Source organism: Rhinopithecus bieti, unplaced genomic scaffold, assembly GCF_001698545.2.
Source record: "Rhinopithecus bieti isolate Rb0 unplaced genomic scaffold, ASM169854v2 scaffold_5260, whole genome shotgun sequence".
NCBI classification, from domain to species: Eukaryota; Metazoa; Chordata; class Mammalia; order Primates; family Cercopithecidae; genus Rhinopithecus; species Rhinopithecus bieti.
In genome coordinates, this window is record NW_016805896.1 from 3,730,437 (window position 1) to 3,749,295 (window position 18,859).

General features: G+C 40.0%; 1 protein-coding gene across 1 annotated transcript in view; it reads left to right on the top strand.

The window, feature by feature from the left end:
* Positions 1 to 580: 580 nt before the first annotated feature.
* SLC39A6 (solute carrier family 39 member 6) overlaps positions 581 to 18,859 on the top strand; it is a 21,695-nt gene continuing 3,416 nt past the window's right edge. The window contains exons 1-8 of the mRNA XM_017874005.1: positions 581 to 667; positions 2,794 to 3,540; positions 5,054 to 5,234; positions 6,091 to 6,260; positions 7,485 to 7,703; positions 13,216 to 13,321; positions 15,847 to 16,224; positions 17,746 to 17,826. Of these exons, the coding sequence (XP_017729494.1) occupies positions 2,803 to 3,540; positions 5,054 to 5,234; positions 6,091 to 6,260; positions 7,485 to 7,703; positions 13,216 to 13,321; positions 15,847 to 16,224; positions 17,746 to 17,826 (1,873 nt within the window). The 5' untranslated portion in view covers positions 581 to 667; positions 2,794 to 2,802. The remainder of the gene's footprint in view (positions 668 to 2,793; positions 3,541 to 5,053; positions 5,235 to 6,090; positions 6,261 to 7,484; positions 7,704 to 13,215; positions 13,322 to 15,846; positions 16,225 to 17,745; positions 17,827 to 18,859) is intronic.

Consider the following 18,859-nt stretch of genomic DNA (forward strand, 5'->3'; position numbering starts at 1 on the left):
ACCACACTCTTGAACACCTGTGCAAAGCCCCCGCTCTGCTAGCTCTCTTCTGGGACCGTGGCCCCGCCCCGCGCACGAGCCAGGCCTTTGTCCCAAGAGTGAAACCCGAGTGGCTCGGGACCCTCCCTGAAGGACCCGGGGCTCATGTGCCAGGGCAGCGTCAGAAACATCTCGCTACCCCTTATGACCCGGCTCCTAGCACCGGCCAGAGCTGGCCGCAGGGCCGCTGGCTAGCGAGTAGGGCCTCGAGGAAATGACCCCCAAACTGCTCAGAGTGCGCTAGGCCGCGCCACGCCCCCGCGGCTTCGGCGAACACACGGAAAAGCGGATCCGTCTGCGGAGCCGGGTTCCGGGGTCGCACTGCGCATGCCCCGCAGTCCTGGCCGAAGGGGGCGGTGGTTCCCCGCCGCGCAGCGCGCGGCGGTAATTAGTGATTGTCCTCCAGCTCCGCGAAGGCTAGGGGCGCGGCTGCCGGGTGGCTGCGCGGCGCTACCTCCGGACCGAGGGGCAGCCAACCCAATGAAACCACTGCGTGTCCGCGCCTGGTAGAGATTTTTTGAAGAGACCAGTGGGCCCGTTCCGAGCCCTTTGGACCGCCCGTGTGGAACCAAACCTGCGCGCGTGGCCGGGCCGTGGGACGACGAGGCCGCGGAGACGTGTCTCTCAGGTCCGGGAGCAGGGTGGCTGGGAGAGGAGCTCCGCAGGCCAGATAGGCGGGGCGGGGAGGGGGTGTTCTGCGGAGAACAGTGTCCTGCGGACCGAGCAGGGGGCTACAGAAAGAGGATGCTGGGGGGAGCCCCCCGCAGGCGCCCACTCGCCCTAGAGAGGCGGACTTCTTAGGATGCTCAGATGGGTTTCGGGGTGCAACGGAGAATTTTTTGAGGGAAAGATCCGTACTTTTCATCCCATATTCGAAGAAGGGACTGACGTGTTTAGAAATAAAAAGCTTTTAGAAGAGAGCTTTGTGCCCTCTTCGCCGTTTTCTGTACTCGCCTTTTTCTCCAAGGCCCTTCCCCTCTGCTTTCCGTTTTCCTCCAGCACACGCCAACTTGCTGGAAAGGAGATCCTTCAACGGGTCCGCGACCGCGCTCAGCATCCTCCCTGGAGAAAGGCTCGGAGCTGTCCTCTGTGCTAGTCCCCTCCCACCCCGCTCCTCGCCTCTCTCCTGGGAATGATTTCTAAATGTTTATCTTTTGCCTAGTAGAAGAATTCCCGAAACTTCAAGCCCGAAAGATTCCTCTTTCAGAAGTGTCGTTCTACCCCGTTACCTCCATTTCCCACTGTTCCCTGTATAATACCCCGCACTTGTGCAACACATGAGTTTAACGAGTACTTGTAATACCCATTCCTTCATGTGTTTTCCTCATTCGCCTTGCAAAATAGGAATTACCGGTATTTTAGATATGGTAATGAATGCGAGAGCGCTGCCCAGAGAAGAACAGCTGACCCTGATAGAGCTGGATAGCCCCATGCTCTTGCTCAGTTGGAAGCTTGACGTCTGCGTCTTTTGCTGGAGATGTGGGTTTGACCACCACCACCTCCACCGTTGGTGCTGGACATCCTACTGGATCTGAATTAACTGAATTCTGGCTCGAATTCTGGCTCTGCTTAACTGAATTCTGCTTTTCAAGCTCCAACTCAATTGCTCCCTCCTCCTTGGGGCATAGGCCTTTGGTTCCAAACACTGCTGTGGATTATTAACTGTCTGTGATTAAATGTTGACTGGTTTGTAGTAACACAAGGATGCTACAGTGAGTTTTTCATGAAGTTCAGTTCACTTTAAGAATTCTATGTGTGGACATAACGTGTCTGATTCATTGTCAAGAAGGAAAAAAAGATTCAGTGTGTATTTAAAGTATACACCTATTTGAGGCTGGGCGTGGTGGTCACGCCTGTAATCCCAGCACTTTGGGAAGTGGAGGTGGAGGATCTCTTGAGGCCACGAGTTCAAAACCAACCTGGACGACATCATGAGACCTCAACATAGTGAGACCTCTTCTCTACACAAAATAAAATTAAATTTAAAAAAAATCTTTTTTGAAAATTAAGTATACATGTATTTGAGTATGCATAGAAAATATCCTGAGGGATACACTGGCAAAATTGAGCACCTTTGAGGATTGTGATTGCAGAAAGGGGTCTTAAATGGACTTGTATATAAGGAAAGTGTATTAGTTTAAAATTTTTTAAATATGTGAATTGAGATTATTATTTCTATTTTTTGGTGCTTGAAGATTATCTTATGAAATGATGGTGATGATCAAGGTAGCTAGATTTCATTTCATTCTTTTTTTTTTTTTTTGAGACAGGGTTTCACCATGTTGCCCAGGCTGGTCACAAACTCTTGGCCTCAGGTGATCTGCCTGCCTCAGCCTCCCAAAGTGCTGGGATTATAGGCATGAGTCACCACACCTGGCCTAGATTTCATTTTGAATCATTGGCCTCAGTGATTCCAATACTCATTCAAATAAATTCTCAACTTCAGTAAGAAGTTGATGGCTGTGGCCACATGGATCTCTCCTGTCTCTGAATTACTATTGCTTTTACAGTGCTAATGGCAGTCTCTTAGCACTCAGTTAGCTGTTCTCCATTTGTTTCATGTGTTTTAGGAATGCAAGGGTAGAGCCTAGGACTATAGTTCTTTCCATCTTCACACTACCTAGTGCCACACTAGTCACACCACATGATGCTCTGGCAACTTTGATTACTTGATTACACATTAATTTTCAGTATGAGGTTTCTTAATTGAATTTGTTTTAGAAGTGAGTTACTTTTTTTTCCTGTCTTTTCTAGGAAGGTGCAATGGCGAGGAAGTTATCTGTAATCTTGATCCTGACCTTCACCCTCTCTGTCACAAATCCCCTTCATGAACTAAAATCAGCAGCTGCTTTCCCCCAGACCACTGAGAAAATTAGTCCGAATTGGGAATCCGGCATTAATGTTGACTTGGCAATTACCACACGGCAGTATCATCTACAACAGCTTTTCTACCGCTATGGAGAAAATAATTCTTTGTCAGTTGAAGGGTTCAGAAAATTACTTCAAAATATAGGCATAGATAAGATTAAAAGAATCCATATACACCATGACCATGAGCATCACTCGGACCACGAGCATCACTCGGACCACGAGCATCACTCTCACCGTAATCATGCTGCTTCGGGTAAAAATAAGCGAAAAGCTCTTTGCCCAGAACATGACTCAGATAGTTCAGGTAAAGATCCTAGAAACAGCCAAGGGAAAGGAGCTCACCGACCAGAACATGCCAATGGTAGAAGGAATGTCAAGGACAGTGTTAGTACTAGTGAAGTGACCTCAACTGTGTACAACACTGTCTCTGAAGGAACTCACTTTTTAGAGACAATAGAGACTCCAAGACCTGGAAAACTCTTCCTCAAAGATGTAAGCAGCTCCACTCCACCCAGTGTCACAGAAAAGAGCCTGGTGAGCCGGCTGGCTGGTAGGAAAACAAATGAATCTATGAGTGAGCCCCGAAAAGGCTTTATGTATTCTAGAAACACGAATGAAAATCCTCAGGAGGTAAGATGAGTGCATTATTTTAATATACCTGTGTGTCTGTCCTGTCTCTGCTACTCTGTTTCTAGTTGTGACGAGTTTAAAGTAAAAGTAAAATGATGAAGTTATTGAAAAGGGAATTTCCACCTTCTCAGCTGCCTGCTATATTGTAAACATTCCTAATTCGGAACTTAGGGAACGGTTATTTTGGTGACTATAGTGCTGCCTCCTAAAATTTTTTGTAATATAGAATATAAAATATGTAGAGAAAGATATCAAGGCTATCTTTAGAGAAAATCTATAAAGGTGAACATTATTAATAAAAAATAGAAAATGAGGAGTTGAAAGCAGGAGTTAGAATCCATATTGTAGGGATGTTAGAAAGCAGGATGTTAGAATCCATATTGTGTGACTGAGGGGGCTGAAGACTACTGAGAATACCACTGCTGCGTACTTGACAGAAGGTCCACCATGACTTAAGGAATGATTGAAATTGGAGCGATTTCCATGAACGTCATGCTGGACAAGGGAAAAGTCTGGGCAGTGAGGTTCTGAGTTCATGTGGTTTTTCTAGAGTAGACTTCCAGACTGTACATAATTCACCTTGGCTGAGAGATGTCAAGAACAGGGAATTATGTCAAAAAAAAGGAACAAGGAATTAGTTGATACAGTTTAATAAGCAAAACTTCAGTACTTCATTCAAACCAGCATGTGACTGTACTAATTCTGGACTAATCCTAGTAATCGTCATAGCCATAGCGGACCTGGTGATAAAGTTTGCTCTGAGTAGTACCAACTGAGAACTGTGGTGGGAGTTGAAAATGTCTTTACAGAAGATGAGAAATTGGTACTAAAGCCAGTTTTGGGTTTTATTTGTTTGTTTGTTTTCTTTTTCTTTTTTGGTTGGGGGAGAGATTGCACAGAGGAATAACTTCAAACTAAGTTTGTCATCTAATTAAATAGTTGAAAACATCTGCCTGCTGGTACAGGCAGCCTTGCCCTCCACAAGAATAATCTGCATAATTTAATATCCTCTCATTGCAGAGCATTACTTTGCCAGGTATGTAGACAGAACTGAGTTTTTGCAAGTAGAGTCATTACTAGAAGAGGGGCATGTCTTGGACTTGTTTAGGCCAAGTAGGATAGCTTTAGTACTGAAGCAACATATTTCTCAATCTCTGATGAACCCCATTTTGAAATTGAAGCTCATTTCCTTAATACGTTTATACAGTGAGTTAACAGGCTTGTGAATCTCCATTTATCCTCATGCTTGTTCCACTTGAGGCTTTCTCCCTAGGTGACTCGTGATGTACTGCTTCTCTGATGAGATAGACAGAAGAGGTGGGATACCACTATGGTGACATAGTATTGCCAGGTAGCTGGAGGCAAGTTCCAAAGTGCTCAAAACAGAAGTTGATTTTAATTTTCATTAACTCGAGAAAACAAAGAAGTAGCTTTAGTTAAAGAGAGTCTTGTGTCATCACATTACTCTGACGGGGATGCCTTTTGGTGATTTTCCCTGCTTTGTTTCTTTCAGTGTTTCAATGCATCAAAACTACTGACATCTCATGGCATGGGCGTCCAGGTTCCGCTGAATGCAACAGAATTCAACTATCTCTGTCCAGCCATCATCAACCAAATTGATGCTAGATCTTGTCTGATTCATACAAGTGAAAAGAAGGCTGAAATCCCTCCAAAGACCTATTCATTACAAATAGGTAAAATTGCCTCTTTTATGTAAAAACAATTTCAGTAGATTCGTTTATGTTGTACTTTTCCTTAGATTTGCATCAGCCCATTTGTTTTCCAGTACAGTTCCACGTATGTCATCTTAGTTGTTCTTTGCCTTGAATGTGAAGAAAGCAAGGAAGGGGTGTTAGCCCTGCCCTTTAAAAAAACCCAGAAAATCAAATTTCAATTAGGACTTCTCTGTGTTCATCCTACAAGAAGGTGTCAGGATCACCTGAAATTTGGGATTTTTATATCATGTCACACTGTTTGGGAAGAGGTCTTGGGTTCATTTATGCTGCTTGGAAACCTAATACTGATACATTCTTATTGATAAGTGAAACTAGGATAAGCTATGCTATAGGGGAGGGTCGCATTGCTCAAAAGTAATGAGGAAGGAATCACTGCTTTGTTTTCTGAGGATATTATTGAATTCCTGGTTTCCTCCTCTTTATTTTCTTCTCCTTTTCTCTAAGAAAAAAAAAAAAAAAACTCTTTTATAATTTAGCTGTTATGGGAATCTGAAAGTTCAGTTCCTAAGTGAGCTACAGTTCATCCTTGGTAACCATTTATTTTTCCTCTTTCACCCCAACCTGAAGAATTTCCCATTAGAGCTATGCTCCTTACCTGGAGAGTTCTTAAGTACCCGTCAGGTTGTTCATTTGAGCCAACAACAGATTTCTTGGTTATTGTGCTATTGCCACAGTAGGTCCTATTCACATTGAATTTGTGTGTTTTTAGCTTCTCTCCTTTTACATGTTGCTTTATGCTACTCTCCAAAAGTCTTTCTTGTGAAGTTTATTAATTGTATAATTTTTCTTTGCTCTGTTTTGTTTTGTTTGACAGCCTGGGTTGGTGGTTTTATAGCCATTTCCATCATCAGTTTCCTGTCTCTGCTGGGGGTTATCTTAGTGCCTCTCATGAATCGGGTGTTTTTCAAATTTCTCCTGAGTTTCCTTGTTGCACTGGCCGTTGGGACTTTGAGTGGTGATGCTTTTTTACACCTTCTTCCACATGTAAGTATAGTAATTTTTCCTGTTAGTGTTTGATTATTCAACACTGAAAAAATAATATGTTTTGGTTTTTACTAGAATTTTTTGTATGAAATGTTAGAAATTTGGTTTAGAAAGGCTTATTTTAAAATATATTTGGTAAGTGAAATCTGTATTTTCTGCTGGATCTTAATACATTTGTGAAATTTTGCTTTCCTTTTACAAAACACAGACTAATTTAACTTTTGAAACCCACTTAATAAAAAGAGACAAATTCTGCCCGGCTATTAGTACTGTGAGGTACTGCAGCAATGTGAGTTATCTGCTTTATCTGTTAGTGTAATTGCCACAGAAATAAAATATGTGACCCTTTATGTACCCAAGAAACTTGGAGGTTTTCTTCAGACCTGAATGTTTGTGTATATATTTAGAGATTTACACTTCATGACACATAAAACAAGTTTGGTAAAGTGAATTTACTTTTCCAGCAGATATTTGGAATAAGTGCTCAGTCAAAAAATATGCGTGTTTCATTATTTAAATTCCCATTAAAGGTTTTCGGGTGATTGGGAAAAGGAAATCACACCATGCCTAGAGCACTACAAATCTCATGTTCCATTCAGTAGTGAAGGAAAACTATGTTGCTCTGACAAGCTCTCGGACCACCAGATGGCAGATGTTCAGGAAGACCTGCTGATAGAAAGTGGCATGTGTATGGGGCGTACTCTGTGATCCCCCAGTCTCTTAGTGTGTTCCACACCCGATTCCCTAATGTGCAATAGTGGTAGTTACTACTCTACTCAGCTACAGGCTGCTAGGGCAGTACACCTGGATCTCGGGTACCTGCCAGGGACCAACACACACACACTAGGCTTCTTACAATGCTAGTCTGATGACATTGGTATGGGCTTTTCGGTTGGGAATATAAGCAGTAGAAACTTTGCACATTAAGTCTAGTATTCCTGTTATTTGTGGCCATGGTAATTTGTCACGCATTGAAAATGCTTACTATTTATGTATTATGAGGGTCACTGGGAATGTATCTGAAGTACATGACATGCATTAAGTTCTAGATAACTAGCCACTCATTGGTCATTTTATTTTTAATTTCCTAAACTGCACCTCGTCTCTGAAATATCTGAATAATTGCGTAACTGAATGATTTCAGTTTTGACCTTACCTAGCCAACTTTCTGACTTGTTGTGTGAAACTGATGAATTTATAAATAACAAATTATTTTGCCTTCAGTCTCATGCAAGTCACCACCATAGTCATAGCCATGAAGAACCAGCAATGGAAATGAAAAGAGGACCACTTTTCAGTCATCTGTCTTCCCAAAACATAGAAGAAAGTGCCTATTTTGATTCCACATGGAAGGGTCTAACAGCTCTAGGAGGCCTGTATTTCATGTTTCTTGTCGAACATGTTCTCACATTGATCAAACAATTTAAAGATAAGAAGAAAAAGGTAAGAAAATGTATGCTGAGTACTTACTATGCTTCAGACATTTATTTATAGTAGTACTCTAACTAGATTGTTAAACTAGCATGCCCAGGTTGTATGAACTTTATATGAGAGGGAGTTCAGTACCCTTGAAGTACTTTTTGGTCCCAGAGATGTTTGTGAGGAGCATTTCTATATCTTAATAGCTCTGAAATTTTCTATCTTTGCTATTCTTTTGAAACTCATGACAGGGTAAGAAAGGGAAGGATGAACAACATCTGTATAAGTGACCAGACAAGGTACCAGCAGGACCTTGAAGACCAGAAGCATCATGTATACATGGATACACTATCAATATTTATTAGTAATTATGATTAACTAATGTGATTAATTTCTAATTAGTCACCCAGTAGTTAAATGTTCTGTTTTCTTTTAAAGGGTATGTCACTTTTATAGGCTTGCCCTTTGCAAATTGGATTAGAAATGGTATGAAGTCAAACAATAGGCTCTTTCTTTCTGGCGAAAAAACACTTTTGAGTCCCCTATGGTAATTTGCCACTTTTTATTTGATATGATCAGGCAAGTCATTCAGAAGACTGTCAGGAGACTCTTAAAAATAATGTGGGTCAGGTGCAATGGCTCATGCCTGTAATCGCAGCACTTTGGGAGGCCAAGGCAGGCAGATTGCTTAAGGCCAGGAGTTCGAGACCAGCCTGGCCAACGTGGCGAAATCCCATCTCTACTACAAATACAAAAATTAGCCAGGTGAGGTGGTGCATGCCTGTAATCTCAGCTACTTGGGAGGCTGAGGCGCAAGAATTGCTTGAACCCAGGAGGCGGAGGCTCCAGTGAGCTGAGATTACACCACTGCACTCCAGCCTGGGCAACAGTGAGACTCTGTCTCAAAAAAAAAAAAAAATGATGTGTTCACATCTCAACATTTTAATCTAACCTAATACATCTGTACACTCATATTCTGGTCATTTGATATTGACCAGGATTTTCTTCAAGTTGGAGTTCTGTATTCTGTATTATCTTTTCTTTTTTTCTTTATCAGCCATGCTGCTTGATCTATGATTTCCAATTTTGGTCTCTCTAAAATTGAACAAGAGATTACACACTTAAAGCTATTCTGAATGTAGAATCTAGGTTTTGGAAATTAAAAAAAAATTTATTCAGTGGTAGCCTTATGTAATTTGATATCTTTTTTTAGCACCTTGCCTTTGAATCTTCCAAGCATTCAGCTTTTGTGTTCATGGAATTAAGTATCCCCCTACCAGGCACGGTGGCTCATGTCTATAATCCTAGCATGTTGGGAGGCTGAAGCAGCAGGATTGCTTGAGGCCAGAAGTTTGAGAGCAGCCTGGGCAACATAGCAAGACCCTATCTCTATTCCCCAAAAAAGAAGTAACTCCTTACCATAATTTCATTGTTTGAGCAATGTGTAATTAAATTGTGCAATTACAGTAATAAATATAACTGGCGTGAAGAGGTTTCAAAACTAGCACAGTTGATTCTTGCTGAGCATAGAGCTCACTGTGGGAAACAAATGCATGTGTAAACAGGAGAGTGTTTACATACTAGGACTATTTGCTTTTAGGGATTTAACATTCACTGAAACCTCAAATTAAAAAATTTGGAACCCTCTCTTTAGTGCACCTAAATATAGAGGGAAGAAGTAAAATAAGAATAGCTTATTTTTTCTTAATCAAGGAAGTCATCTTCTGTGTTCCCATTGTCCCAATTGCTTCCCTTAGACTGTTTCTTAACGTTATTGAATAGTTTCTAATCTCATTTAATTCTCTCAAAAAGAAAAAAAAAGCTACTCATTATATGGTGAGTATTGTGAGCTCTTCAGGCATTTTTTACTTAGAATTTTCCTTAAGAGAGCCATCTTGCACCCCTGGGAGATCCCATATATCATAGTTTTAGGTTACCTGCCATGTATGGACTAGTTTATTCCTACTTCTTTAAGTCTTCTGCAATTATTCTTACATTAAAAAAAAAAAAAGATCAGTTTTCATTCTGGGAGACTTGGGGATGGGTTGGTTTTTTTTTTAACGGTATGTCTGGGTCAAAATGCCATAATTTATTTAACATTCTCATTTCAATTTTGTTTCCAAGTTTTACCTAAATACAGCTTTTCTTTTTTCTTTTCTTTTTTTCCTTTTTTAAGAAAACAGGATCTTTTTTTAAGAGACAGGATCTTTCTCTGTTGCCCAGGTTAGAGTGCAGTGGCATGATCATAGCTCATTGCAGCTTCAAATTCCTGGATTTAAGCAATCCTCCCATCTCTGCCTCTCAAGTAACTGGAACCATAGGCTTATGCCACCATGCCCAGCTAAGGATAGCTCTTCTTTAACTTAGCACTCTTTAACCTAGGACTCCAAGAAATAGGCCCTCTGTTATCTGATACAGAATATTTTTTCTTTTTTAACTCTAGGTTATAACTCTAGATTGTTAGTGAGTTATAAAATCAATCTGTATGTCATAACCAATATTGTTAAATGCAACAGTAATATTATATATATATTACTGTTTTACATTACATGTATTAATGTGGGTTATAGAGTAGTTTGATACGCTCTGCTTTAAAATAGTATCTACTAGAATGTAAGCTCTTAAAAGCCAGGATCTGTCTTGTTTACAGCTCTGTCTCCAATGTGTAGAATAGCGTCTAGTACATGATAGATGGTAATAAATATTCAATGTTTAAGGAACATGAAACAGCAAGTAAGCATAATTTCTAGACGAAGACTTCCCATAGGAGTTTTGCAAATGTTACATGTTCTCTTCCCTTTTTGGAATATGGTGAGTTTATCTTTTATTAAAGGCATCCAGATATTAAAGTTACTTAATAATTTTTAATCTAATTCTCTCTAAAAGAAAATACTATTCATTATATTGTGAGTATGGGGAGTTCTTCAAGCTCATAACAGGGCATTTTACTTAGGATTTTTCTTAAGAAGTCCATCCTGCACCCCTGGGAGATTCTATATATCATATTTTTAGGCTACCTGCCTTCTGCTACTTAAGGTTAACCTTCTGCTAATGAAGGTTATTGTTGATGCTGAAAACTAGAGAATCATCTCTGATATCCCCCTCATCCCCATATCCAACCAAGTTTTAATAAGTATAATAAGTATGTCCACGGTCTCTCCATTCCTCTCCATCTTTCTTGCTGTCATTCTAGTCCAAGCCATGGTTATCTCCCACCTGAGTGACAGTTATTGCTTCCTAGTAGGAGCCTGTCCACATTATTTTGCTTTCCTTCTTTTCCCAATCTAGATTTCACAGAGCAGGCAGTGATTTGTTTAAATGAAAATATGATGAGGTTGCCCACCACTACTTAGAATCTTTCCTTCAGTGACTGCATAAGTTTTTGGACAAAGCCCACTATTCTTAACAGAGTTCTGTTGTCTGATCTCCTTTAGTTGCCTCAGCCTCATCTCTGGCCACCCTCTCTGACCTAGTAGGCCCCAGCCACCTTGTACTTCTTTGAGTTCCAGAGCAGTGCTGACCCCTTCCAGGTGCTACTCCCTGCCTGGAATGCTGCCTCCCCCACCTTCCCCACCAAATTCCTGCCTATCTTTAGGTCTTGGTATAAGTTATATTTTTTCAGTGGCCACCTGGAAATTATTGAGGTCATGTTATTGTACACTCTTAATAGCACTCTGTTCTTTTCTATTATAAAATGTGTCAAAAATTATACTCAAAGAAGTGTATAATCATTACCTGTGTAAAATCCCTCTCCCTGTGGATAATAAGCTCCATGAGAACAGAGACTGTGTGGGGCTTATTTTATGTTCTACTCCCAGCATTTAGCATAGGGAACATTATGGGCCCTTAATACTTATGGAATGAAAGAATTTGTTAAACTCTACCTTCTAGAACAATTGCCCAATGAGAAATAAAGCACCAGCATAAATGATTTAAGATACCCTGAGTTCATTTACTTTTACAAATATTTAAGTACTTTCTGTGATTGAGGCATTGTATTTAGGATAAGTGTAAAGATTTGTGTGTGTGTTTGCCTTTAAAAGCTCTTAAAACCTAAGAATGTATAGACACTTGATACGCTATTAGAGCTCGAATGAAATCTTAGGTATGGTGGTGATCATCATATTTAAAGGTACTGCAAATAAGAAATCTGTTATTTATGTGTAAACCTTTATTTTAAGTGTTCTAAGTAGATGATACACAGGCACCATTGTTCAAACAGTGACCTTTACGCAACATAGAGGCTGCTTGGACTTAGGTACAATTTCTCTGGTATGGTATTTGGGATGGTTAAAGCCCAGTGATGAATTCAAGGTTAATAGAGGCTTGTTTTAAAAGAGAAATCATGTTAATGGTGTTTTATTAAAGAAAAGTGTTTTATTTTAATAACTAAAAAACTATAGTTTTAGGTTATAAAAAGTATGAGAAGTATGGGGTTTCAGTGTGCAGAAGAGGCATGGAGGCAGCCAGGCAGGTGGTTACCAGATCACTAGATGCCTGAAGGAAATGCCCCTAGCTGGGTTTTTGTTGTTGTTGTTGTTGTTTTGAGACTGTCACCCAGGCTGGAGTGCGGTGGCACGATCTCGGCTCACTGCAACCTCTGCCTCCCGAGTTCAAGCGATTCTTCTGCCTCAGCTTCCTGAGTAGCTGGGACTACAGGCGCATGCCACCACGCCCAGCTAATTTTTGTATTTTTAGTAAGATGGAGTTTCACCATATTGGCCAGGCTGGTCTCGAACTCCTGACCTCGTGATCTGCCTGTTTCGGCCTCCCAAAGTGCTGCGATTACAGACGTGAGCCACAGCACCCAGCCGGAAGTATGCATTTCTGACAAGTTCCCAGGAGATATTGTGCTGCTAGTGTGGGACTATGCTTAGCGCAGATGACTGTAGGGGCATTCTGTGTCTTTTGCTTACCTGGTTATTGATCAAAAGCTGTATATATATATATATATATATATATATATATATATATATATATATGCCTGGACATTCTTTGTGGTATTTTTGTAACTTTCAAGTAAATTTGAAACTATTTTAAAACAAAAAGTTTAAAAAATTAAGTTGTTATATATTACCTGATCAGGGATAATCATAGAAAAGTAGCCCAAGTGCGGAAAATTAAAAGAAACATTTATTTGTAGATGAAAAAGTAACCCAGCGAACAGTCTGAAATTCATTTATTTAATATTTTATAAGTGACCTGCACACAGCACATGATGAGTTCTCTAAGTTATGATGAGGTAGGTCAATTATTCTGGAAAGTCACATGCTAAATGACTATGCATAAATGGCCAGATAATCTGGGACGGTGCCCTGTGTGGAAGAATAGCAGATGTACCTCAAAGTACAGGCATTGTGAGGTTATGCCTCTAGGCACAAAATAACTCAAACTGTTATTAGAAGATGATGGGCTCTTGCCAGGAGTTACAATGTAGAGAAAAGATTTCAGAAGCATTGCAGGTGGTTACTTCTGTATGTCAATGCNATATAAACAAATTACTGTTTTAAAGTATTGTTTTCCTTTACTATTTTAGAATCAGAAGAAACCCGAAAATGATGATGATGTGGAGATTAAGAAGCAGTTGTCCAAGTATGAATCTCAACTTTCAGCAAATGAGGAGAAAGTAGATACAGATGATCGTAAGTTCTTATGCGTAAATTTTAGGGCTAGAAGGAGTTCATTGCTGTATGATTTGCAGGCAACTTGGACTATCTGGAAGAAATGGGACCATGTCCTTTGGTTTTGGGTTTTTCAAACCCAAAATGTAGATAAAAATGTATCTCATACATTTTTAAAAATTGCCAGTGAGTAAGTTGTTTTATGTATATTTACATTTATTTTTCCTGTAACTTTTGAAGTAAATTCATACTCAGAAAAGTTTCAAGAATCGTACAAAGAATTCCTGTATCCCATTCACTCATATTCCCCGGTTATTTTACCGCACATTTATTTCTCACTCTTTTTCTCTAGCTCTGTCTACACACACACACCTTTTTCTTTAATTTTAGTGATTAAAGGGCCAGCTACACACACACTTTTTTTCTAAACCATTTGAGAGTAAGTTATAGACATGATGTTTCTTTACTCCTAAATACTTTAGTGTATGTTCCCTAGGAAAATGGACATTCTCTCATATAATGAGAGTTTAATTATTAAATCAGGAAATTTATATTGATACAGTGCCATTCTCTGTAGATGTTATTCTTTTGTTCCAAATGCCTTAATAGTGCTTTTTTTTTTTGCCCCAACACTCCTCCCAACCCCCACCAAAATATTGTTCCAGAGTACAATTCAGGATCAAATACTGCATTTAGTTGCCTCTAATTTTGGGTTTGTTTAGTATTTTTGTATGATTAGGTTGATCAGTTTTGGCAGGAATACCACAAAATGGTACTTATCCTTTTCTGTGACATGGTGTGCCACCTGATATGATTCTTTGTCATGTATTGGTGGTGTTAATTTTGATCACTTGCCTAAGGTTGTATCTACCATGTTTTTCCTGAAACTTGGCTGTTTGCTTGGCATATCTTGTCAGACAGACTGAGTTAAGATTCATATTTTAAACCTAGCTCCTTGCCATGATCTTCAAGGTCCCGCTGAGCCCACCACTCTCCCACATTGTTCACTGTGCTCCAGCCCCGCTGACCCTGGGAGCACATAAGGCTTGTCTCTGGGCCGTGCACTCACTATTCCTTCTGCTTGGAATACTGTTCTCTGAGACCATCACATAAATTTCTCCTCTTGTTGTTCAGGTGTCGAATCAGATATTTCCTTTAGAGGCCAGAACTGAGCACTCAACTACAACAGGTCTCCCAGTCACTCTTCATATTGCACTTCTCTAAAACCAGTGCCTCCAGTACCTTTTTTATACCTGTGTTTCCTTGCTCAGTGGCTGTCTCCCCACAAGATTAGATAAGCTTCTTGAGGGCAGACACTTTGTCATGCTCCAGTCTCTCCCTACTGCCTAGTGCTGGAGTATCTGGCTTAGTATCGGTATGTAATAGACAGTTGTTGACTGAGGGGAGAGAACAACTTTATTGTTGCTGCTGCCTATTTGTATGGTTTCCTGTCCACTGTATATTCTCCAACATGCTGTTTTTCTCTGAAGACCAAGTAAAATGCTTTCGCTGTTCTTCCTGCATCTGTTCCCTTTTTTTGGTTTTTTATTTTTATTTTTTGTTGTTGTTTTTGTTTTTTTTTTTTTTTAAAACAGAGTCTCACTCTGTCGCCCAGGCTAGAGTGCAGTGGTGCCATCCGGTCTCACTGCAAGCTCCGCCTCCCGGGTTTACACCATTCTCCTATCTCAACCTCCCAAGTAGCTGGGACTACAGGTGCCTACCACCACACCCGACTAATTTTTTTTTTGTTTGTTTTTAGTAGAGACACGGTTTCACCATGTTAGCCAGGATGGTCTCGATCTCCTGACCTTGTGATCTGCCCACTTCTGCCTCCCAAAGTGCTGGGAGTACAGGCATGAGCCAACGTGCCTGGCCCCCTCTTCAGATTTTTAAATGGACTCCAGTGAAATGTGTAATGAAGAGGAGGAAATACCTGCCCTAGAAATGGGTTGCAGTGTCAGGGATGGTAACTATGTACAGGAGAAAAAAAAGTAACCTTATTGTGGAGATTTATTTTCCTTTGCACAAATAGATAATAATTGCTTCTTGGTGATGATGAAATAATTCAGATTCTCTGTTTTTTCCTTGAATTTTGCCTTCCAAAAAAGGAAGTCACATGTCAGGATTATTCGTGTTTTTTTATTTCTAATTTTCATTACTTCTCTAAGATATTTTTCTAAAATAAATATTTTAAATATCTAATGTAACATGTTTTCTAAAATAAGCAGGTTCTTCTCTTAGGATGAGGAAAAAAGACATCTTTAAAAAGGTAGGGAGGCAGAATAAATTAAGGGAGAATCTGAGAGGTGGTTGCTGAAGGTTAACATTTAAAATCCATTCTTAATATTTGAGACCATTCTATTTCTGGAATTCATTAAAATCTATTGATGTTTTCATTAGTAATACTTTAATGTTTAGTTCTGCATATATGAAGGAGTTATCATGCTCTAAGATCTTTTGTTGACTTTTTCAGTGAGGTTTGAAATGTCTCCAAGTCCAGTAACAAAGCCTTCTAACTGCCCCGTACCCTTTATGTTTATTCCTAGGAACTGAAGGCTATTTACGAGCAGACTCACAAGAGCCCTCGCACTTTGATTCTCAGCAGCCTGCAATCTTGGAAGAAGAAGAGGTCATGATAGCTCATGCTCATCCACAGGAAGTCTACAATGAATATGTACCCAGAGGGTGCAAGAATAAATGCCATTCACATTTCCACGATACACTTGGCCAGTCAGACGATCTCATTCACCACCATCATGACTACCATCATATTCTCCATCACCACCACCACCAAAACCACCATCCTCACAGTCACAGCCAGCGCTACTCTCGGGAGGAGCTGAAAGATGCCGGCATCGCCACTCTGGCCTGGATGGTGATAATGGGTGATGGCCTGCACAATTTCAGCGATGGCCTAGCAATTGGTATATGTCTACATATTTGTTCCTTGTTGATTGATTCTGAAATTTTCACATTAAACACCTTGTCAAATTTTAACAGAGAATAGATTAGTTTAGATGAGGATATTAGTGACTTCCAAGAGTATAAAAATGTTATTTTTTCTTTTACTACTTTGACAATGAAGTACTTGATAAATGTTAGGTATGATTAAATGCTAGGAATTGTGCCTAGTCCACAACCTAAATTGTAACTGTCAAAAGCTGTTCTTAAATTGCAAGGTCTTAAGATCAGCCTTTAATTTGTATGATGCATGTATGAGATTTTTTTTCTCCCTATACATTGAAGTTCCCTTATCGATAATGTAAGTAATATTTATAAAAGTAAAATTATGTTTTCTGTCATCTTTTATGCTAAAGGAATCTTCATACATCTAAGTCCAGTTACCAATCTCTATCCTAAGAAGAATTATAGAACTTTTGCTAATAAATTGTTATACCACAATTGGGAGATAACACAATACTTACAAATTTTAATAATTTAGTGCTGGAAGGAACCATGCAGTTAGGCAACTGAGGCCTGTAAAGGTGGAGCCACTTGCCCAAGGAGGCTATGCTGTGTTATAGCTAGGCCTGGCCTTGGCTCCCTGGGAGTCGAGTGCTCTTGCTCTCATACTATGTTATGCAGAGCTGAAACAGACAAAGGAGGAATGTCCAACTGCACAGTCGGCTGGGTGTGGTAGCTCACGTCTATAATCCCAGCACTTTGGGAGGCCAAGGCAGGAGGATCGCTTAAGCCCAGGAGTTCAAGATCAGCCTAGACAACATAGTGAGACCTTATCTCTACAAATAAAAAAAAATTAGCCAGGCATGGTGGCATACACCTGTAGTCCCAGCTGCTTGGTAGGCTGAGGTAGATGGAATGCTTGAACCTGGGAGTTTGAGGTTCTAGTGAGCTATGATCTCACCACTGAACTCCAACGTGGCCAACAGAATGAAACCCTATCTCTTTTAAAAAAAAAAAAAAAAAAAAAAAAGCACAGTCATGGTTTATAATTGATTGATTGTATACTATGTCAGCTTTTTAAAAGGGGACAGCTATTTGTCTTAGAGTTTTCTCACTGAGATAGTGAAAGAATAAATGTAAACAGATCTGGTTACATAGTAAATTCCTCTGAGGCAAGTGAAACATGTTTATATCCTTGACAGAGAGTTTTTTCCTAAACCTTTTTAACAGTTTATTTTATATTCTTGAATATGCCTTTTATATGGTAGCAGTTACTCCTCAGATTTGTATAACTTTAACCGCTTACTCTAAAGCATAGAAAACCTTCCCTTCTCTTTCATGCCTGATGTTTTCCTTTGGGAAATTTAGACCTCATGGAATGTACTCTAAGATTTCTTACAAAGAAGATACAGAGTTGGGTTGGGAAACTTGTGTTCATTCGCGCCAAAATACTGTTTTTTTGTTACCTCGTTTTGCATACTGATAAGATTTAAAAGCACACAAATTAATGTAACCAAACTTTTCTGATTGATTTTACACAGGTGCTGCTTTTACTGAAGGCTTATCGAGTGGTTTAAGTACTTCTGTTGCTGTGTTCTGTCATGAGTTGCCTCATGAATTAGGTAAGAGAACCACATAAATTGTATTTACCAGGTGGGTGAAACGTCCTAGTATTACTGGCTTTTGCTAATGGTAGTTGAGCAAGCTTCTTCATCAATTCCATGCCTTCTTATAAGTCTGCTAACCAGCATACTGATGACATCAGGGATCATCTTCATACATACAAGGTGAATAAGACTACAGGATACAAAGGAATCATCTTCCATTAACAGAAGCTGAGAAAGAGAATCTCATTGGAATTGAATGGAAGTGGATGAGTTGTGTTTTGAATATTGTTCTTCTTTGTCATTGGGCCTTAAAACCTTCCCTAGTTCTGGATCCCAGTTCACGTCCTTGTTTTTCTTCTTACAGAGATATATTCACATACATACTGCCGATACCATTTTCACTTTTGTTCCTTTTTATATGTTCAGCCATTCCTTATAATCTTCAGCATCTAATTTATGTTCCACATTCAAGTCCCATGAAGCCCCTCTCTTATTTCCATCTTCATGTGTCTCTTTTCTCCTTTTATAATTGTAGCATTAAACTCTTCAGCTCTTGGTTATGCATTACCATCATCATTTGCTGATCATCTCATGTGTCTTCTTCACCCATTCCTCCCTTCTTTATGGCCAAATTCCAAGCTCCTTGAAAACAGTGCAAGACCACGATAGTAAATTTTTAGTATTTATCATTTTGACAAAGTTGTAAGCCTTAAAAAAATTTTTTTGGATAAGGTATCTGGCTGGGCGCAGTGGCTTACACCTGTAATCCCAGCACTTCGGGAGGCCAGGGCAGGGGGATCACCTGAGATCAGAAGTTTGAAACCACCATGGTCAACATGGTGACACCCTGTCTCTACTAAAAATTAAAAAATTAGCCAGGTGTGGCAGCATGCGCTTGTAGTCCCAGCTACTCGGGAGGCTAAGGCACGGGAATGGCTTGAACCCAGGAAGCAGAGGTTGGAATGAGCCAAGATTGTGCCACAGTATTCCAGCCTGGGTGACAGAGCAAGATGCTGTCTGGAAAAAAAAAAAAAAAAAAAAAAAAAAA